Here is a 23,430-nt window from a genome sequence, read left to right as displayed (position 1 = left end):
CTCATCTGTTGCATCAAGGCCCTTAACTAAAATATTTAACAATAATAAGCCAGGAAATATTCTGCTCTATATCGCTGGGGTTTTTTAAAAGTTTTTTATTGTTTGTACATGTGGTGCTTTTTTGGGTTTGTTTGTGTGTTTGGGGGTTTTTTTGGCTTCCTTTTCTTGAGATTTTTCAACAGTGAAATGTCTGTAACCTCACTGAAAACAGGGCTTTATAATTTTCCAGGCAGGTCTGCAATCACACTGGCAGAATTTATTCCAGGGCACAGCTACCCTGATTTGTCAGCCTATTAATATGGAACAAGAGAAAGTATCAAAAGGTTATCTTCAGCCAAGTTATAAGACATCAACAAGTCCTCCTCTGTCACCCTATCAAAGATGGAAATTAAATTGGTTTTGACATTATTTGTTCTTGAGCCTGCTCTTACTCATCATCCTGTCACCTTGTCTCGGCTTTCAAACAACACAGCTATCATTTGTTTCAATGTTTTTAGAGAAATTAGAGGTAGTGTGGCAGGGTCAACAAACCTCTTGTTCTTTTCTTCATTTTTAAAGTGTAGGATTGTGTTTGCTGTTCTCAGTGCTGTCATCTCACCTGCACCCCATCACTTCTGAAAGGCACAACACTGACATCATCTCAGGAACCGCCTGAGGCAAAATACAAGGAGCTCAGCCAGGCCCTCACCAAATTAAAATCATTTCACAAATCAAACACTTGAACATTTTTCCTCTGAAGAGGTGAGACACTGTCCTTTGGATGTGCCTGCAGAAGAGGTTAAGACATCTACTTAAAAATTGATGCAGACTTCTAAAGGTAAAGATAGAAGACACAAACCCTAAAATTTATGTCCTGCTGTATTAATTTTTTGCTGTATTAATTTTTCACTGTCTAGGTAGCCAAAGGCTTGACTTAGCTAGCAATTTGGGTTCACTCCCTGAAACAATTTACAAAAAGCCTTCCCTTTCTGATCTCATTAGTTTGATGGTCTGTAAAAAAAAATATCCCTTCAATTATATTTTTATCATCTTTCTTGTATCATCCAATCCTTGCATCAGGATACATAACTGAGTTTTGCTGCCCAACACATTCCTCCCTTCCTTCCTGGTTATCTCACCAAGTCAAGCTAAAAAATCCCATATTACCAAACTAATCAAGTGAATTATTTTTCCAAGTATACACCAAGTCTTTGGGAAACAAGCTAGTTGAAACTGGCTTGGAACTGTGAAATAAAACCCCCAGACAAGCCTCTCCCCTTGTGTATTCTATGCCTGCACTTTTGTGCTGAGGGGATGTACAATGGTAGCAGCAGCCCAGAATCCCTGACACGGCTGTAACCTCCAGAAGTGGTTGTGGAAACTGCCCAACTTACGCAATCTTGGCACACACCGAGCACCTCCAGTGCCCGTCAGCGCCCACCACGCGACACGTGCTGCAGACCCGGAGTTTGCAGGTCTGGCACAGGTCTCCCCTGTCAAAGATCAAGCCCAGGCTTTTCTGGCAGCGAAAACAGACCCTGCTGTTGTCCTGTTGAGAGTGGCTGTTTCCACCTTTCCTTCTCACTTCCAGAAGCTCATTTTTCAATTTCCTAGAAGTAAAAAAAATAAAGTCTTTTAATTTGGAGATTCAACTCGATGATCTGTAAGAAATTTTTAACAGATTAACATTTTGTGCTAAAAATACAAGATATGAGTGAGTACTTTTTGTTGTTGTTGTTGTATTTGCTGTATTTCTTTACACACACATGACACAGAATAAATCTATCCTCCAGCTGTCAGACATGCAGTCAAGAGGAAAATCTGGTAGATCACTATAAGAAACTGCAGATGCTGAGCAGTTCTGGACGATTGATAAACAATCTTTGCTTGTCCCTCATCAATAATTCTAGTCATGCTGAGCCCAGGTTAACAGCAACTCAGAACTATCAGCACATCCACAGAAGGAAAAGAAGAAAATCTTTCCTGCAATTAGTGTGCATTTAATAATATGCCAGTGCAGAGTTAGTTAGGAGTACACATGCAATTCTGCACCAGTTATTCAAAGCCTTAAAAGAGCCCAAACCAAAATATCTAAATAGGTAATGGTGTCATGCTGTGATGCCTCAATCAAAATAAAAAAGAAGAATGCCAGTTTAAATAGTGTGACTTGCAGATCTTACCAGTTCTACCACTGACTCTACAGAATAAAAATACTTGTGTTTAATACGTAATTTTGAAGTCTGCAGTTTCAATGGCACATGAGTTGGGTCCTTAACAAGAAAATAACCGTGAGATGTAACTAAGCTCAGTGGCTGCTCAAGATTTACATGTTTACAAGTTCTTCAAGATTTACATGCCTGGGTCTCCATTACCCACCCTTCCCTATGCTGTCTTTCATGCCCACCATCAGCCAGGAGCCCCCAAAGTCCCTCAGTCATGAAGCACTCCAGCTCACTGAAATCATAATCTCTGCACACACATAGATGCTTTAAGGTGGATTTAAAAAACCTGCTGCCACCTTCACCTAAAGATCAGTAAAAACGTGTCAGAAGAATAACACATGGAAGATAAAACAAATAAATGATTGCACGTTGCAGCCCAGTAAAGGAGACCAGAAACACTGCTTGGGCCACCAGGGAGTCAGCTCTGACAGAATTAGGTTATTTATGGATACACTGCCTTGCTAAAAGGTTGGCCAGCCTTTTGCTTCCCACTGGGATGCCATGAACAGCAGCTGCTCTGCAGCCACCTGACCTGTGGATGCTCAGCCTCTGACAGCTTTAGAAAAAGGGCATGTCCAACACCTCCAGGCAGCATCTTCAAATCCCAGTCAAGGGTTTTCCTCTGCTGGCCTTTATCCAAAAGTGAGTGCTTCATCCAGCCTTAGGCCCTTCTCTCACATCCAATCCAAAAAACCTTTCTCTCATGCCCGGGCCTTCAAAAGTCTGTCCAGGCTTCACGAGCTTTCTTGGTACTTTGCTAACTGTTCTTGCAGTTTATTGATTGCATCTTACATCTCCCTGCTTCCTGCAGAGATGCTTTTTGTTCCAGGCATGTGTCCATTTCCTTCTGTGAGTCAGCCAGCTCCAAATGCGCTGTGAACACTGCCAGCAGTGCTGGGTGTTGCCACTGGGCACAGGGAAGGGAGATGATCTCTATTTTTGCCTTGGATCTCCCTTCCAAGCGAGTCTGCCTTCAAACATTAAAAGAGAACTCATCTGCTTCTTCTGGACTGAGAACTAGAGGCAACCCCACCACCAGAATGGTCTAGCTCCCACAATTTTCAAAAGAGACACGACATCTATCCACTTGAATAACAAATACACCTTTAGGTCCTCTAATTACCACCGTGTTTATGGTCACTCACATCTCACCAAACATCAAACACTCACAAATGCTTGATGATTTACTGTCACCCCACCAGCAATGGGAATTTGTCAGAGATAAAGTGCTGTGCTACAGGGCCACTTCAAGTACCAGCTGACATTAGGGACATTTGTTAAGATTGATTGTGCTTTCACACAGTGAGAGGGATTGCAGCACTTTCAATCTTCGAAAGGAAAGTCCGATTCACCTTGCCCTGCACTTTCACAATGACCTCAGGAGCTGGGATTCCTGAGGACCTGTCTGACCTGTAAGGACTGAGGCCAAGAAGGTGTTGTGCACCTTGGCCTTTTCCGCATGCTTTGTCACTAGGTCCTCTCTTCTATCCAGCAGCAGGTCCACACCTCTCCTAGCCTTCCTTTAGCCTCCATTTTCCCAATTACAATGTTCTCCTGTCAATCTCACCTAATTTGATGGCCAAACTGGACCACCACTTCTTTACTTGATCATTGGTCATTCTCTCTCTACCTCATGTTTTTCATGGCCTCCTGTCAAAACTGTGACTTTTTATACAGCAGAACTGCCAATGAATGTTCAACAGAGAGTCTTTGGGAGACAATTGTACTTTCATTTTTTATTCAGGTTTGAAAAGATTTGGTCAATCACATACCAAAAAAGTAAAGAGGCACAAATAATTCATTTCCAGTTTCTTTTGGCACTTGAGTGTCTGCATGCAAACCAAACACCTGATCCTTGCCTAAATGTCAGGGTAACTCAGAAGCTGAATATTGTTAAACTTCAAATCTCACAATGGTTAGAATACTATGCACTAGCAAAGGCTCATTTTTTCATAACAAATTTATTTCCAGTGGCTTATTTTTACTTGAAAAATTTAAATCAATCATGACCCATTGCATTTCAGGAACTTGACAGGCAGTTATTGGCAGATTGGCAGTTGCCATCTTTTTGGCAATTATCACTGTGCCCTGCGGACTGCATCCAGGTGTCCAATGGTGAAACACAACTTCCACTGAACTTCTTCTGCTCCATCCTTCTCCCCATCCCCACCGTAACTTTTAGGCCATTTTGTGCTTAGTTAGAAGTATTATTGGGCACAAAATCTGTTTTAAATAGTTCCAATTTAAAATTAGGAAATCTCTATCAGCCCAAACCAAGAAACATTTAAAAAAAACCAACTTGCTTAGAGATCCACATTTTGAAAAGCTTATCAATATTCTTTTGACATTAAAAAGGCATTATTCCCACTATCCAGTAGTGGTGATTGCAACAGCATTTCCCACTGCTTATGCAATACACAATCCAAAATTCTTATCAGGTGATAGCTGATCTGCTAACAGTGTAAATTCCAAGAAGTGTTTGTTTTCTTATTTTTGAATGCAAATTGCTTTTGATGACTTCCAGGGAACCGAGAGAAAATATATCAACCCACTGTTTATCCACTCAATTAAACAAATAAAAGAGAAAAATTAAAAAGCAAGCAAAGAGTACATGGACAGATACACTGGATATGAACTTTCATTAGAGATCCCCTATATTATTTGTTGAGCTGAACTACTGATTGACTGCAACAAATATATTCATATCTTAAGAAAATAAAAGATTAGGTGTCTCAAGGGCTAGGAAGATCAGGAGGAGGTGGGTGAGTTATCAGAAAAAATCCATCATTGTAGCAGTCCCTAAACAAGCACAGCTGAGCTGCACTGGTTACACTGTACTGAAAAGGGGTAACAGGTACAGCCTGTAGCTGCACTGACTTACCACTACATTTATTTCCCAAGGCAGGAACCAGCTGGATTATAAATACCCTTATACCAATTATAAACATCCTTTTGCAAGTCTAACATTTGCACTCTCCATAATTTTAAAGCAATACATTTAAAGACTGAGTTAGATATGCTTAATCGTAAACATTAAACAAGAATTAATCTTTATCAATCTTCTCCTAGTAATATGAAAGAGAAAATAAAACTCAGCAGAATCCAATTTAATAGGCTTTTGGAGAAAAAGAATCCTATAATTCTCTGAAGTTTCTAAACCTTCTATTACAATGGCTGTTTGATAAAAGATAGCTATTAACAATAAATTTGATTCTGCCAAGGCTAATAGAATACGTAGCCATTTTTCTAAACTATGAATTTATATTGAGAGCCCTCTACTGTCTGAGAAAATATGTTAAGCACATTGGGGAAGAGTTCTGTTGTAACCAGTATTCCAGGTAACACTGAGCCAATTAACCTGAGCCCTCCCAAAGGTGGCCTAAAAGGCCCATGTAAAATATCACAGCAGGAAAAAAACCAAAACCCCCTGACCAAATAAACCAACTCCAGAATTCATAGCTCTTGGCACAGTTGCCCATCAGCTACCAAACGCACAGGAATCCCTAAAAAAGTCAGGTTCTTCCCTACAGATGAAGAGCTATGAGGCAAAAGTGCTGCACAATGCAGCCTCCAGAGATGAAATATTCTCAAACCCCTATAATGCTGCAAGGAGGAAGCAATGAGAAGCCTTAAAAGATCCATTTTTTATTAAAAGTAAACTTTACCCCAGAGAACATTTATTCCCCAAAAGTAAAATGGCTATTCTGCTGCAAGAGGCAAGACATTCACTACCCGAGCCATTCACTTAAATGAATGCCATTATTTCCTTTAACTCTGTAGCCATTATCCACTTGCTTTAATTTAGGTAACTTTTTCTTTTAATACCAAACTGACTGGTTTGGATGCTTTTTTCCAATTCAGTAGGATTTTAGAAAACTTTTTATTTTGAAATTTTTTCTACCTCATCTTCTCTCCATTAAAAAAAAACCCAAAACTGTTGAATGTAATAGCATACATAATTCCTGAGTTTGATTTTCAAATTTCTCCTGGATCTTCTTCCTCCCCATTTCAAAACCTGTTTTCCTCTGAAGATGTAGAGCAGCATAATCCAAGGATAACTAATTTTATTTTGACATTCTAAATTGCCAGAGTTCAAAGAATCATAAAAAATTGAATTAAAAATAAAAAAGGGCAATCCTCCCACTCCCTCAATCAACTAAAATTAAAGAATTTAGCAGAAAAAAAAAAGTTACTCTTGCAGAGATTCATAGAAACATTCTTCTGCTGAATCTGTGCAGCCATTAACTCAGATACTAGAGATTTTTTCTGTGCAGGAACTGGTATCAACTTACTTCTGGAATAGGAGAAAGGCAAGTTCCTTTCCAGACTGATTCTCAATACCTTCTCCAAATTCAGACAGATTGCCTTCACTGTCTGGCACAGTATGCAGAAAAAAATAGTAAATATTGTTGAGAATTCACAAAAAGAATTGGGAAATTACCAGCTTCCATTGAGATCTCCTTGCATTGTAAAATCTAAGTACCTGAAGTATTTTTAATAAGCACGGGTTTTCATATTTTGTTAATGTAACAGATCAACCTGATAAAAACTGTGTTAAGAACAGCCAGGTATGGAGTTACATTGGTGACAATGCAAGGAAACAAGCAAAGAATGCAGTTGCAAAGAAAAAGAGATCTGGCATAAGGAATAGCAGAATAGAGCCCGGTGAAAAAAAGGAAAGGAGGCATGGGAACTGAAATTATACTGGATATCATAATGATGATGAACTTCCATAGATGAAACTTTTTCTGGGTAACTCATTCACTCATCCTCTCAAAAATGGTTACTAAGATTTAAAAAAAACAAACAAAAAAAGGGACCAAAAAAAATCCAAAACAAATCCCCTGTTGGTTTCTTACTAGTCTTCAATAAAATAGACTGCACTCAGCATACGAGAATTAGTCACCATCAGAAGTTCTTTCACCACCGGAGGATCATGGCTCTCAAAGAACACAAGACAACAAAACAGGCACCTCTACCCTTAGAGTGCTGGCAACAGTAACTACTCTTGGTGGAATAGTCTCTGATTCAAAGAATAACAAGGTGTTAAACTGTGTTAAATACACCTCACAAATGGCTGAGCTGCCAGACAGGAACTTGGCAACTTCCCATACAGGTACAGATGGCCAATGCGCTTTAACACGAGGGCTCTCTCCTTCAAATATTTATAGGAAGTTTTGCAAAAACACAGACCATGCACCAAACTATGTATGCTATCCTACAACCATTGTGCTTATAAATTTGGCCAAATGTATATTCAGCAGAGGAGTCAGTTCCCATTCCCAGTCCTCAAAGTCCGTCTTTTTTTCTAAAGCACTTGCCTGTAGCTACCACATGGTGGTATCCATGCAAACAATTTCTCCTGTATTAATACCCTGAATTGCTTCCATGGATCTCTTTGGACTGGTAAGGAGATGCCATTTTAGTCAGATGAAAAGACAGGAATCCTAACTTTCCTCGTCAATACAGATCTGGGGCTGGTGAAATTCTTACACAACTTCTGGCAACCTAAATGCTGAGGGAGAGGTTCAAGCAACCCATTAAAGCCTTTTCCTTGGACAAAACTGGCAAGCTCATTCTGTGCTTTCTCAGTACAGCAATTATTACTCTGATGTCTCCTCTAAAAGCATGGCATTCATAGCTTTGCTCTGTAAAGAATGGAAAGGAACTTTGTATTTTTAAACTTAAGAAAATAGTTAAGGTAAGAATTAATGATTTTACTCAAATATTCTTAGAAATTGAATAAATCCTGATGGTAATTCAACTGACATCAAAAGCATCATAAAGCAATGTTTAGAACACTGTAGGTTATTTGCACAAGTAATCTATTAACAACTTCAAATCAATATTCAATTGAAACTTCCAGTCATGCTAGATGCACACTTAGAGTTAAGAACATAAACAGCAATCTTTACGAAGGAGGTTGATTGTTTGCATTACCAAAACCAGACTCCAGAAAAAGAACTTGCTGCCCTCTGTTTCTCTCTCATGTGGGTGAAATAATTGTGCATTAAACAAAAATACAAGAAGAACCACCTGCACTCCAGAACACGAGTATGAGCAGTGATATTAAAAACAACCTTAACAATTTCGTTATTAGAACATCCTCCTAGATTTACCATTACCTTCACAATGAATAGAAAGGCCTCTTTAAGTTAAAATGGCTTTTGAAAACTAATAGGAAGAGAAAAAAAAACAATTACCAAGATAGATTCAGAAAGAGTAGAACAGGATAATAAAAATTCTTCAGTAGAATGTACAAGTAAACATCTTCCCAGAGTGGAAAATGCCTTGAAAATAAATACAAAAGGACTTGCTCTTTTGCAAAGTGCTTCAATAAAGTACATAACAGATTGTACCAAAAGGAATTTTGAAGACAACACATGTTCCTCTGGAGTATGCTTATAAGCCATGATTACAGATCCTTGACAAGTTGTACTGAGAAAGAAAAATTTAAAAGTCTCCTAGGAAGCAGTTAACCATCCAATTCTTTATATTTTTTATATCCTGGAAATCTTTCATTCCACTGCTATCAGGCAAAGTATGGTCTAGTGACAATAAATTTGAAGCCAATTGGTTCATACACGGTGCTAGAAGTATGCATAAGCGCCATAGTTCATAATTAGTTATTCTAGTCAGCATTATATTTCAGATTAACTTGATTTTGAGCATCTTCTTAGGGTGCTTCTTACATTTTTACCAAAATACTGATAAGCCAATACCACCTGTGACTTCACTGAACTGTACCCTCCAGAAGTGCCTCAAGTTCCCAGACTCAGCAGGTTTGGCAGAGTGAATTCCAGCAATGCCATAAAAAGCAGAAAATTTTGGGGGGTTAAGACATCATGTTAATAAAAAACAGCAACAAAAAAAACCCCAAACTAACCAAACAAAAACCAAAAAACCAAAAAACAAAAAAAACAACAACAAAAAACCCCACAAACAAAACCCCACAAAACCTCAGGAGTTTCAGCTTTGCATTTGAGACCGAGAAATGACAATAGTAGAAAGGAAAGCCTTCTGGGGCTTTAGGAAGCCAGTGGTCTGATACGCTCCATACTGATGACTTTGACAGGTGACTATTGGCACATCACACATTTCCAAGGCCACCACCTCAGAAAATCAAAATACTTAATTAAAAATTTTTATCTTATTACTAAATAGAGCCGAGTGCCTGGAACAAACAGTGCTCCATCTGTTTTCTTCTTCATCTCACAAACCACTAAGAAGGCAAAATGATTCATTTGCCCACACCACCTTAAAGAAACACCTTTCCTTCCAGTCTGGCAGCAGCAGAAGCAGCCAGTTTTCACCTCCTCCTTTCAGATGAGCCACTGTGTTCCCTCAGGTAAATGGGCTGCACACCAACATTGCACTTAGACTTGCTTCAGTTGAAGGCAAAAAGCTTCCAAAACCTGTGGCTAATTCTGCATAGATTTCCAAATAATAGTTTTGCACAGTAGAAGCCTCAGCAGGTGCTGAACATACATCTTTGCAATGTCTACAATGTCTTTGAGCAATGTCTAAAATGTTTTTAGAAAATCCAAGGGAAGAACAATGCGGTCTGGCATTGGAATTCATGGACAGAAACCAGCAAGGACAGGAAATTTTCCCTCTATCATCCATTATACTCAGCAGCCTCGCCACCACCGAGTGCTGCATCCATCCACACCAAGCTTCTTTCTCAGAACCAGAACTGTATGACAGTTTAAAAGGGCAGTGGGGGGAAGTGAAAGGAAACAGCAAAACCATCCTGGAAAAGCGCAGGAACCTTTGCAGAGCTGATACTTAGCTGAACTAACTCAAACTGAGCCTTCTAAAACTGCTGACTCAGCCTGCCTCCACACATTGTTCTCTGAACTTTGGTTTTTACTTTTCTGAATAGAAAAAGAACACATGGACTCTATTAATACCCTGAGACTCTACTTCTCCAAACAGCGACTTTTGAGAAAAATACCTGAGATTTTAAATTTTATTTATTAGTAAATCTAAGTCATTTGAAAAATGAAGAGTCCCTCCTCCCTAATCTGTAAGCACCACAACAGAAAGAAGAAGGACACCACCTTGCATTTGTCCCATGCTGTAGGGAGTCCTGAACAGAGTCAGATACCAAATCTCCTTCCCTCTGACACCTTCCAAACTTCTCCCCTGTAGTCAGCTCTGAAGGCAGACCCTGTGTGCAGCTCCTCCCAGAGGAAGAGAGTTCAAGAGCCCTACTAAAGCTTTCCATCCACAGGGGGAGATTCAGCCAAACTGGACTAAATCTACAGAATCTGAAATTTAAAAGTGACTGCTGCATATTTTTGCATTTGTTATCTTCCTTACACTTTTGTCTTGAAGCAATGGACATGATTTTTGTTTACAGAGAACCACACTAGCAAACAATTTTCTTTTTAACACACTTCACTTGAATTTATGAATAACTGTGTTATCTCCCAACACTCATCCTCGTGTGAGGCATATAGAAAACCCTCACTGGGTACCACAAAAATATGTACCAGCTGTATTTTTAAAAGCAATAACAAAAAGAGTTACCTTATTCTTTTATCTTCAACTTTTTTCAAGTACTCATCTCTCTTCAATACTCCCAATATTGTTTCCCTCTCATGTTCCAACAAAAATGACAAATTGATGATCTCCAAGTGCTTTGTCATGATCCTTCAACAGTCACTCTGCCAGTGATCACTTTACCCAATCAATTCTTCCAATGATTTATTTGCACAAGTCCAAAGACACGTTTGTGTCAGAGTTACAGGATCCAAGCAGTCAAGAGGTATTTTGAAAAATGCTTCTTTAAATTAACTGTGTGTCAAGATTGTATTGCTTTTCCTTCCAGCTACACAAGAAATAAACATTTGTCCTTTGTTTCTTCCTCGAGAAAGGCAGTCATTTTCCTGGTTATTGAATGCCCTTGGGTCCTGGCTGATGCTCACTGCAGGCCTTCAGATGGCATCCATCACAGCTGCAGAATCAGCTTCCTGAATAATTGTAGTTTGGAGCCACAAAATCTCTGGGTGTATTTATATCAAACTCCCTGAAAGTCAAAAAAAAAAGTCTGGGTGATTTTGAAATTACCATCAGAGTCTGCTTTGACAAAGGCTAAATCTAGTAAAGGTTTGGAAGCCACTGAAGAATGGCCTGCAGGCTTACCAGGTTACCTCAGGGGCAACTTATACACAACTGGCATAAAGTTTGGTGTTTTTTTCTAGTAGAAGAGTAAAAAATCTCATTGTTTCTGCAATACAGATCCAATTCTCAGTGTCACTTTTATCAGGAAATGGGACAGGAAGGTGATACACAAACTGAAGCACACAAGTTAATTCAAGGCAGAAATACAAGTCAGGGTTGCCAACTATGAACTTCTTATCACTGAAAATTGGGAAACAAGCAAACCATAGACAACTATGGTTTTGGTTAGATAGCTACCTTAGACATGCAACAGCAAAGTAATAAAAACACACATGGAAAAAAAAATTTTTTATTGTCTGCATTTATTTTAATAGAAAAAAAAAACCCCACCCCCCCTCCCCCCCCCCAAAAAAAAAAAACAAAAAAAAACCCAACAAACCTCCCAATGCTGGACCATTAAATTTGTTCTTAAGTTCTTGAGGAAGGTGTTTCTATTCATACCATAAGATTGAGTTACTTGTAAGCAAAAGGAAGAAATCCAACACAGACAGGAACTCTTCTTTGTTACTATCAAGAAGGTCAAGTTCTTCCTTGAACTGCCTAGAAAAATACCTGATTAAAACAGTACTTTCAACCCAAGCAGATCCTAACATCATCAGACTGGGGAGCATGGGGCATCAGCACAGATCTCACAGAGTCATTGCTTTTCTGGTCAAGGTGCTCCAAATTTCTGTTTGCCGATTGCCTTGCCGGGGTAGCACAGGTGACACAAAACATTTTTCTCCCATGCATTTCGTATTTTTAGCGGGAAAAAAACACCAGGTTTTATTGGAAATGCAAAGCCAAGAGGTAAAGGGGAAAGATTGAATGAAAAAACTAGACATTTAGAAAAACAAAGGTGTTTAAAATGGTCTCTGACAGCACCATTATTGTCTTGATGATGTGGTACAGGTAAGCAGGGTTCTTGCAGAACCACAGTGCAGTGGTATGACAAGCAGGATGTCAAGAATACTCTACCTTGTGAGACATCCTGATAGTGGGATTTCAGGGAAGATAAAAACTGCTTCCTAAGGTTAACTTGACATCTGGCCATTTCTTTTCAGCTTTTCTTTTAACTCTAAAGGGATTAGTACTCGTACCAGAACATACAAAATCCTCAAATTTTCCCTTTGACTAAGTGTGTTGCTGATCCTTGAATGTCCTGGGAGATTTTTCTCTCAATGCAGGGAGGCACATATGACATCCAAAATTTCTAAAGCCACAGTTGGGAATCTGGTTATTTCATTTGCCACCTGGAGGGTCAAATACACAGACCCCAGAGCAGAACTAAGCGCCGGTAAGAGTGATGAGACCACAAACTGTCAGATAAGTCAGACAAAATTTCAGAGAGTGCTACACACTCCTGTGCAGACATAAATCAGATGAAAAATTGTTCCATTTAGTTTCTTACAGGCAAGAAATCCTAAACCACAGTGGTCTATTCAAAAACATTCTGGTATCTCATGCTGACAACTGAATTATGGGGAACTATGTGAATCTAGACTAGAAATTCTTACAGTCTTGTTTGTAAAGACAACAGAAACTATGTCAGAGTCTGCAGTATAGAGAATACTGCAGAGCATTATGAAGTTCACCAGATGGACAGATAGACGTAACTTACATTCATGTTACCCACATTAACAGAAGTATACTTGTAGTAGAATCTATTCTTGTAGAATTACTATAATTACCTGAAGTTGAATTCTATTCACAATGGTTTGTGTGGCTCTTTCTATTTTCTACTGAACGTTCCTCGAAATTTATCCTTCAGTCCCATCAATTACAAAAATCTTGTGGATTTTAACTGTCCTTATCACCTAACAGAGGGATCTGGCAACTGTCAAGAAATACAATTTCACCTGTTTATATGTTCAACCAGCTCTGTGTAGATTAAAATACATTGTAAATTAGCAGCAGTATTCTCCTAAAGAACCAGGATGGCAGCCTGTTTAATGATCTCATACTCAATATTAGCAAGATGTAAACCCCACCAACGTGAGTCTAAAAAGCAGCATTCTCCAATTATCTTATTGCTTTGGTGGGGGAACAGCTCCAGCACACTGAGCACAGCAGCAGTACAGGCTTTGTGTCCAGGCTGCAGGAACAGACCTGATGCTGAAACAGCCCAGTTTTCCTGTCTGCCCCCTGTCCAGCATGCGTGCACCTACCAGCTAATTGACTAAGATTCAGACTCATCTCACCTTCCAGACTTTCTTCTGCACTACCAAAGCTGCTCCTCAAAAATAAGATTTCCTAACCAGATATTCCCTCCCTGCTGAAGCTTCAGCAAATAGAAGCTGCTCTTTGCTCAGATGGGCTTCCTTCTAAACATGTTACACTCATGATTCTGCCTAGGTGATATTCTCAGGCTAGCTGAAGTAGTGGCAGCAGTTAACTTTGCATAAAACAGGTTTTCCCAATTCTTTTATAGCTCTTAGACAATGTTACCCTTGCCAGGCTAACTTTTAGGACTGAAGATTCTGCAGATATCATTACCCCACAGGATGCAGATCTAGAAAAAAATCCTTTGTCCTGCATCCTACATCACTCCAACTAGACGGAATCTGTGTTGAGACTTTAAAGACACTGCTGTCATTCTGCCTTGTGCTGGTACAAGATGTGCCAAAACGTCCCCCACCTCACAGCAGGACCCCACCTTGTTTGGCCCCCTGCCCTTTGTGGTAAGTGCTGGGCACTTCTGTGGTACAGGTAGTTGTTAAACAAGAGAACAATGACAGCACAACCTGCAGGGACAGTTGCTCCATAGGAAAGGAGACTAATACGTAAAGAGATACTGTTTTTAATAATCTACCACTTAAGACTTCCTTGCTTTAGACAACGCATTATTAGAGACCTGTATTTTAAATTAAGACTTAATAGGAAAATTTGCTCTTGTCCTTTCCTGTGGTACTTTTGCTGTGTCTCTAAATGGTCCATTATAAATTAGCTGACAAGACCTGAATCATTAATCAATCTGGGGTTTAAAAACAAAACCAGCCAGCCAGCTTTTAGAAAGTGACAATGCTTCTTTTAACAGACTTTTGATGTTTTATTAAGCAGCCCTGGGGCTGATTAGGAAACGTAGTTGTTTTCATCCTAAAGTGGGTGAAGATTTCACTAAACAGAGCATTTGAGGAGCACTAAAATGTGAATTAGGAAACTGGGAAAAATGCAAACCTCCCCTAAAAGGATGGGCTTTGTTCTAATCTACTTTCAGTATATAGACAGAACATTAATTTCTTAAGCCAGAGTAAAGTATGATCTGATATCATACTCCTTCTGGAGGAAGGAGACATTTCATTCATTCCTGTTCCACTGTGACACTATCCCAAGGCTGTATGTAAGTGAGCTTCTCAAGTAGGTGGTTATTTTCCCTTGCCTCATGGGAAGGGTAGAAAAAATGCTCAGTGGGACTATCCCCCCTGCTTTTCCCACTTCTCTTACACCCCATAGAAATGTATTTCTGGAGTGGAGTTTTCCTCTCTCAAGCTATTATTGAGGGAAGATACATTAGAAATAACAGGCACTTATCACCACAGGACAGCAAAATTAGACAAAAACTAATAAAAAGGTGCAGTTTATCCTGCATATAACTGCATCTACTGCACACAGGTACCATGTCTACCCAGAGAGCATTTGCTCACCTTCCCAAGACAAAAGAGTTAATTAAGGATTGTCTAAAAAACAAACAACATCAACAAAACAAAAAAGCAGCAAAACCCAAAAGCATTACCGTGTGGAAGAACATGCCATTTATTTTTGCTAACTCTAGCCCTACAGCTTCTTGTGACAATTACAGCACCCCCAAAACTGAACCTCCCTGAGGGACATTAGTTCAGAGCCACAGGAATTATGGTGAATCCTCTGCAATCAGTGACGTTTGCAGTTGTCACAGGCACAGTGACCCCCATGGGCATCCTCCTGAGCCCAGCAAGACCACAGTCATCTGCACTCCAAGACACTTTTGCTTCATCTCTCCCCCATCTTCCTGGGTAGGAAGAGAAGCATCCTGCTCTGTAGAGACAAAGCTGAAAGGAAGCAAGATGAAGGGAGAGGAATTATCTTCTTTTCTTCAATGGCTGTGTCATCAAATTGCCTGATGCAAGAAATTTCTCTCACAGCTGAACCATTATGTTTACTTAGCTGGAAGCAGGACGTGGAACAATTTAGTGACTCAGCAACAGAGGCAACATTTTCCACGTGCACTGACAGCACTGGTACAGGAACCACAGCATTGCCTCACACTGCTTGAGTGATAGAGCCTCCACCTACTTCTTTGCCAGCAGAGAATGTTGTTTGCACTACACATATTTACTAGTGTGGGTGTATTTAGGATAGGAATAAACTGTATTTTCATACTGGTAAGGAAATTCCTAATAGGAGTAGCCAAATGCAGCATGGTGTGGTGGCTGTAATTAATTTTGCCACTTGAGAAGCTGAGATACATCATGTCCTGAAAAGGCACCAACCACTGCTTGAACCAAAGCTGCATGAGGCACAACAGCCTAGTTGGAAAATCTGCAGGAACAGGATTAATGGCATTACTGACTCTTCCCCATGCTTCAGGAAGCTGCAGTTTTCACCTCCCAGCTCAGTGTAGATCCCAGCATGGTGAATCTAAATCCAGTGCACACAGCTTTGACATTCAAATGAAAAGAGGCACATTTCACATATGTGCTGTTTAAAGCACACAAGTCCTATGTATGCGGAGTTCATTCACATACGGTTTGGTAAAATTGAAAACTAAGGTGGCATCAGCAGATAGCCACCAAAATATGGTTCATATCCACAGCCATTTTTCTCTTTACTGAGGCCCACAGCTCAGCTCAGTATGCAAGCCAGTGATGGAGGAAGGAGGGGAAGGGCTGCCCACATCAATTTTAATAACATGGCAGAAAGACATAAAACTGCACAAATGTAAAGCTTACCATGCTGAGACTGTAGTGGCCAGCTTGGTTTCTCCTCCTGCTCTCACTTAAGCATTTTGCTTGCAGAATGCCATGAACAGGAGCAAGAAAAACCAGCTTCACTTCCCAGCAATGTGTTTACAGAGGGCACACGCCCAAGTGAGCAAACCAAGTGTCAGCAGGCACTGAAGCACCAGGAAATGCTTTTTGCCAAAATCAACAAATTTGTAAGGTGAGAAGGAACAAGTCAAGACCCTGAAGTCAGGTGGCAGAAAAGGAAAACCAAACCACACTTGTTGAATGTTATCTCAGTTAACTGCACATGAATTAGACTGAGTGAGAGCTCTGGTCAGTATTACAATGCAAATAATAAGCAGATTCTTTGGTTAAGAACAACCTTCAAAGACCTTTAGATGTAAGAGCTAGAAGATTTATGGACTGGGAAGTTATGTATTGCATCAAAGAAAGGATCACATATGAGTGACAGCAACACTGAAGAGTTGTTTAAAGCACATACAAATTGGTATCAGTGCACTGGAGTGAATAGAGGCTGAGAAAAGCTGAAAATATGATTCCTTAAGTCTACTTCTTTCTAATTAGTGTAGCATGAGTGTGTTTGACTTCAGAGTAATTAGAAAAACTCCGATTTGTTAATCAAACAAACCCAATGGATTCAGAAGCAGTTCATTTTTCAGGCTGGGCACAATTCCATCTGTCTGGAAAAGTCTTGGCAGAGCTGTCGTGTACCTACCTACAGGGCTGCAGATCTCTCTCCAACCACAGTCAATGCCTGTGAGCTACATCTAATTTCTACAATTACTATAATAATATTTCAAACCCAAAATCATGAGTGTTTAAAGACTAAAGCAATTATGTTAGAGCTCATTAAGTCTATGAAACAGACCTTGCTGTGTAAGAAAGCAGTAAATTAACTTGCCTGATTGTACAAATAAGAAAGCTAGGACAAAGCTCAGCAGTGACAACCTGAGCATTCAATAAACATTGCTCCTTCTACAGGTCTCCCTCCTCTTGCTCTTCAGCCCTGATAAAAAGGATTAAGTAACATCAAAAAAAGCACTTTTAAAAAAATAAATTACATTTTCTGCTTCCTTGCTGTAGAAATTTAGGCTCAGGCAGCTGTGCAGTCAGGTTACAGTCCTCAAGAACACGGAACAGCACTGTCCAGAGAAAGCTCCCTACAGAGACACTGCTGGCTGCCACCCCAACAAGCTTGGCTTATTTTTCAAGTGCACTACACTGGGAAAAAGGCAGCGGCCATTCAGGCAGGGTATTAGGTGCAGAACAGACCAGAGGTGGAGAGAACACCAGGCAGTTCACTTGTGAACACCATCCCATGCTTCCTAGAGATCCTACAAAACAATGAAAGAATTTAACTCTGTCAGAGATACTTCAGAATAAACAATTATCTACAATCTTTTCTATACTAAGAGAAGATTCAGGGGAATCTGTCATGCTTAAGCTAATTTATTTACAAACAGGAGGCAAGGAGTGGGAAGAATGACACAATAGGGTGGCAACCTTTTTTCTTTTGTTTTGCTCATCACTGGGTAAACATGGTTTACCTTCCTGGCTGAGCATTTAGCCAGAAAAGAAGACACTTCCCAGGGCAAGAATGGAAAGAAAATTTAATGCATCAGTTTGCCAAATCAAAGAAACCAAACAGATCTGAACCGAAGAATGACTGAAGGAAAAATATTTCTGCTATTTTTAAGCAAATAGCATCTGTCCAATGTTAAATCAGCCATGAAAATATGAGTTAGGGCTTGAGTCATCTCAGTCTTATTGCTTAGTCACAGTGTGTATGAAGGCAACAATTCATTCAGCACTGAACTTTACCTTAATATATTTTAAGTTCATCCCTGTGTCTCTATACTTTCTGTGATGAAATGGAAAGAGAAACAGTGAACTGAGGTCTTGAATAGAATGGATTCATACACAGTTGTAAAACAAGTTTTAGTATCCACCTAACATGTTTTGCTTAATGCCTGCATAAATTATGAATAAACTATGAGTCACTGTTATGAAATTTAACTGAGACAAATTGAAGAAAGTTTATCAATTCTTTACTTCTAAAAATTTGTAGCACCGTGTCCCCACATTAAAATAGACATGGCATTTTGGGAGCAAGAATTCAGCTCTTGGCACTGAATTCTTTTAGAAATTGAAATCAAGTACAATACCAGCAAGATTCCTAATTCTTCTTTCTAACCATTAGCATTTCTTTACAATATCAAATTTACAGTTTAGGAGAATTTAAATTGACACATATTGTGCTATGACATGATTGCATTTGACACCAGGATACACAGGAATGAAATAGCTCACACAGGACACCCAAAAGCCCCTCTGATGTCCATGGCTCATCAGATATGGTCACGGCCTTTATTCATGCTCCTTAAGTTCCCTGTCTCCTCTTCCCTGGGACTTGAGGCTGCAGCCACCATCATGTGTTACGAGATCCATGGGGCAGTGGCCTGTACTGCAGCACTGTTACAGGAAGCTTCATCTGACATGAAGTAGAAAATGCATGGTAGAACAACTGGACTATTTTCATTACTTAACAAAACTCCCTCATGGAAAAAAAGTATCTGTTTCTTTTAACTCCAGCAAGTGATTGACTGAAATATCAGCAGGTTTATTTGATTTTTTTTCCCAGCAGAATTTTCTCACCAAAAAACCAGCAGCAGATACGTTGCACAGAAATGGATGAGGGTTCTTCAAACACACAATGGAAATCTATTTGTATCTTCAAATTCAAATGTTTTCACTAATTTGCTGAACTAAGAGTACTCCAAAGGAAGTGCCTTCACTTCATCAAACATTTCATTTTGCAGGAAAACTTGTGACTCATCTGAGGTTTAGTCCACTTGAAAAAATTCTGCCATTGACTTTGCTTTCTTCATGAACAAACCAAAATGAAATTCTCTCTGAGCTCTGCAAGAGGGCTGCAGGAAGACTGCTGAGGAACTGCTGCAGTCAGAGAAGAGGGAAGTAGCACCTAGAAAAGGAGCCATTTGGGAAGGCATCCACCAAGCCAGTGAAACCCACTCTGGGCTTGGGGAGAAAGGAACACAGACCTGGTGTGTGAGTGCTCTGAATGAGGAAAGGTGTATGTGGTGTCTGTCTGTAGGAGATGAGAAATGCAGTCCTCCATTATTTCAGCTTGTTTGATGCCAAGTTTGCTTTTCTGCCACAGCAGTGTGGTGCAGCAACACTCATTTTCCACTGTTCTTGATAATGACTTTCTATTTGATTTAACAAAGCAACTGGATTTTCATTATAATGAAAAGAGCTAAGTTTGGTCTCCATGCATACCAAAGGTATCTAATCATACATTATATGACTTCTCTTTATGGAGATGTGAGAAGTCTTTAAGAGATTGACCTGTACAAGGTAGGGGTGGAGGTCAGGAGGGTTTGTGGATTTTGGACTAGGTAATCTTTAAAGATCTCTTCTAATTCAAACCATGGCTTTGTTCTATGACCTCTCTTTTCTCTTCTGCCTAACCATTCCAGTCCCTCTCTATAAGCAACAGAGAGAAACAGGCATTTCCAGGGCATGACTCACCTCATCTTCACAGGAACATTTTAAAAAGGTCAGAGGAGCCCTTGTCTGGTAGCATCCATTTCTCTCCACTGACTGTGAAGGGGATGAAGCATGACTACCTCAAAGGCAGGCACGCAAAATATGTGAGCAAATGTGTCCTGCTTCTCATTTCCAGCATAAAACGGGCTGTTCACAAGGACACTTGTGAACAAGGACAAGAAAGCTACCAGAGGATATAAACAGCTTAATCAGAGAGTGGGATGAGCTTGGAGTATTGCCTTGTTTTGTTTTCCATTAAATACAATGGTAAAATGTTTTTTCCTACAAGCAGCAAATGAAGCTAACAGGTCTGTTAAATCTTCCATGAAATGCATCAGTGTGTTGCTCCAGAGTATCTGCCTCAAAATGAACATGGTTTGAAAGTCTGCATATGTAAGAATATCAGTTTCCAAAATTCTTGTGGCAGGCAGGAAAAAACCCACAAAAATCCAGTTAGAAAATGTAATCTCACAGGTCACAGAGCTGTCTTTCTGAAGTCTGGGTTGTGCATCAGCTATCAGAGCCCTAAGGATCCCCTTCAGTGGGGCAGAGGAAGTAGTGGAATATGTGGAGTTTTCTCTCTGCTTCCCAAGGTGAGATTTATAACATAATGTCTATGCAGAACAGCTCAAAGTAACGGGAGATGGTCTGTGGGGAGCAGTCATGCATTTTTATGACTGAGGAGTAGAGTTCGATCAGTGAGAAAAGAGCTGGGCTCTGCTGTTGGATCTCCTTAGGACCCCAACGAATGCGATGAGCCCTTTCAGCAAAAGCCTGTATGGACTGTCTGCCAGCAGCATGCACAAGATCAGCATCCTTTTTTACACACTGTGTGACAAAGAGAAGTGGCAGATTCCTCTGAAAATACTGTTAATCAAACCAGAGGAACATCCGGGATGGTTTTCATTGCCATTTTAAAACTCTGCCCTTGCAGCATAGCCCATCCAGTGCCTCAGAGGGATGTTTCCTGAGGGAAGGGCATGCAGCTGAAGCTGCCAGTGCTGCACAGACTGTCTGGCTTCTGTCTACTATCGCAGCTCTTTGGCAGCCCAATCTCCAACAGCGGTCAGAGAGCAGCAGCAGGGGACAGGGCTGGAGCAGTGAAGTTCAAAGCTGCACAAGGGGTCACTGTGTGGGCAGTGCTCCACACTAGAAGGAACTGGATGCAACTGCTAAAGATTACTTTATAGAACATGACAGAAGATACCAGATGTCCATTGCAGAAATATCTTATGAGACCTTAGGCCTCGACCTATCCTTGTCAGCAATCTGAATTTTGCAAACATAAATGACATCTAATATACTATGATAGTTTTTGAAAACTATGAGAAAAGGATCACAAGCTTTCTCATCTACCCTTCAGGCCATGATCTGCCAAGGCAATTCCATAATATAATAGTAGTGGGTGCTGCACAAACAGCAGGAAGGTACAGAAGCTCTCAAGAAGCAGCTCCTACTCCAGCACAGATGCACCCTTAATCATGTCTCTTCACTGCAGGTTCCCTTTGTTACCATACCATACATCCCATACACTTCTCCCTCTTTGCAGTTAGATGTGTAATTCTGGTGGCACCAGAAGCAAAAGAGTTCAAGAACCTGGAAGTGAAATTCCATACTGTTTGCCATCCTAGGGCTACTCTTCCAAATCTTTGGGCTTCCAATTTGCTGGACACAGGCAGCATTCTACTGGGACGCCAGCTTTTAGTAGAAATAGCAAAAGAGAAATTACTCACGAGAAAGACTGCACAGAGCTGCATTCAAAGGATATTAATCACAACTTGACCTTTCTGCAGCATCTTTCTGCCTCCTTTTGGCCAAGATTTACTGCAGCTATCTGCATAGTAAGTGTGCCAGCCTTTTCATTGCATTTGCAATACAAACAGCTTATGCCACTTGAAATTATACCAAAATTTATCATTATGGGGGGGTCAACCTACTCAGCGGTCAGAGTATGAGATAGAAAGCACAGTGGATGCACACTTCCAGTAGGGAATCTATGAAAAATCTTGCAGAACAGAACAAGTCATCTCTGAGATGGTCAGTGTACACAGAGAAGGCAGCCAAAGTCTGCCAGCACAGAAGAAAGGCTGGCCCCATGTCCTCAGCTGGAAAGAACACCTCCAAGATGGCAGGGACACAGTCAGGAGCTGCTAACAGTGGTGCCTCTTGCCACTGGTGCCTCTTGCTACCCCACAGCAGTCATCCCATCACAACCTGACTATAAAGCCAACTTCCTCATTTACCAGTACAGGTTTTAAGAGCTAAGGATATATTTATGGAAATCTGGTTAATAATTTTCGGTGTGAATAGAGCTACATTTTTTCCAGTGATCAAATGCTAGATGCCCATGTTCCACAGCTGAGCATTTCTCCTTACACGTCATGTGCAGCAGCTATAGTTTAATAAATGCCTTCAGGGAGTACACAGGAGCAATAAGGACACAAGTTCTAGCTTGGGACTATTGAAAGGTTAATAAGATTTATCTATTCAATCACTGGCTCACTCAGAGCACAGAGATTTAGGTAGGTTTTGTTGTTTTCCCCACACCAGTCAGTAAATCAGCTTGCTGTTGCACACAGCTCATGCTCTCAGCCTAGCAGGCGCTCTCAAAAGGATTCATAAATGCACCTTGTTGGGAGCAGATTACCTTATATCACAAGATACTCTGGAAAAACTGCATCCTTACATGATGAACTGAGATGGCTAAGGAAGAGAAAAAGACTGATTTTTTGGTGATTTATTCCAATAACAGATCAAGTAATGTTTCCAGTCTGTTGGTTTTGGAACACCACTCCCCAGTGGATACTGCCCTGTGTTCCTACATGCAGCCTTTTGGGGACAGACAATCATTTGGGTGCCCTCAGAGACTGCAGGGGAAAAACTTGTCAGGACTAGAAATCTGTTACTTTATGACAGAAGAATAAGCCTCCCCAGTCTTAAAAAAGCCCATGGTTTTGACTCTATCTATGTCTTTACTCTTTCCTTTGTTATTACTGCAAACCAGCAAGCTCAAACACACTTTTTGTCTTTAATTTAAAGCCCCCAAAGGAATGTGTCAAGAAACCAGAGTAAATAACCACAACTAAAAAAGAAGTCTTAACAAAAACACTTTCTGATCATCCCAAGTTAATATTTTATAATAACTCCTGCCTTTACCACCTGTGAATATCAGTAATATTCCAACCCTCAGCAATTAATCTTGTGTGTGTGTGCACAATCCTGCTAAGCAACTATTGCTTTATTGTGAATGATGTTTCTGAAATCCTTCAGGAAACAAAACAAAACCTGTAAATCACGAAGTCTTAGGCACAGCTTTTTGTACTACATCAGACTTTCAACTGTTCAACACCTTAAAAATGTGTCAATTTTTATTCTGATCACTTGGCAATATGAAAAGGTTTTATAAATAGACAGCCACAGATCTTGTTTTCCACAGGATTTCTGTTCCATTCAACAATCAGGAAAGATAATGGCAAGGCAGCTGCCCAAAATGTCTTCCAAGTTCCACCATTCAGCATATAGCTCATGGCTCATTAGTGGCACATTTT

General features: G+C 40.2%; 1 protein-coding gene across 6 annotated transcripts in view; it reads right to left on the bottom strand.

Moving 5' to 3' along the window:
* Window positions 1-23,430, bottom strand: part of SYTL5 (synaptotagmin like 5) — an 83,639-nt gene that overhangs the window by 46,417 nt on the left and 13,792 nt on the right. For 4 of the 6 annotated variants that reach the window (XM_032100909.1, XM_032100912.1, XM_032100913.1 and 1 more), the window contains 2 exons: window positions 10,737-11,235; window positions 1,374-1,589 (listed from right to left, as the gene is read on the bottom strand). In XM_032100909.1, coding sequence (XP_031956800.1) covers window positions 1,374-1,589; window positions 10,737-10,855 — 335 coding nt within the window. In that variant the 5' untranslated portion in view covers window positions 10,856-11,235. Of the gene's footprint in view, window positions 1-1,373; window positions 1,590-10,736; window positions 11,236-16,297; window positions 16,379-23,430 lie in introns of those variants that run through there. The other 2 variants (XM_032100911.1, XM_032100914.1) reach the window with 2 other exon arrangements.

This window comes from Corvus moneduloides, chromosome 2 (assembly GCF_009650955.1).
Source record: "Corvus moneduloides isolate bCorMon1 chromosome 2, bCorMon1.pri, whole genome shotgun sequence".
NCBI classification, from domain to species: Eukaryota; Metazoa; Chordata; class Aves; order Passeriformes; family Corvidae; genus Corvus; species Corvus moneduloides.
This window is presented reverse-complemented; position numbering and strand designations above follow the sequence as displayed.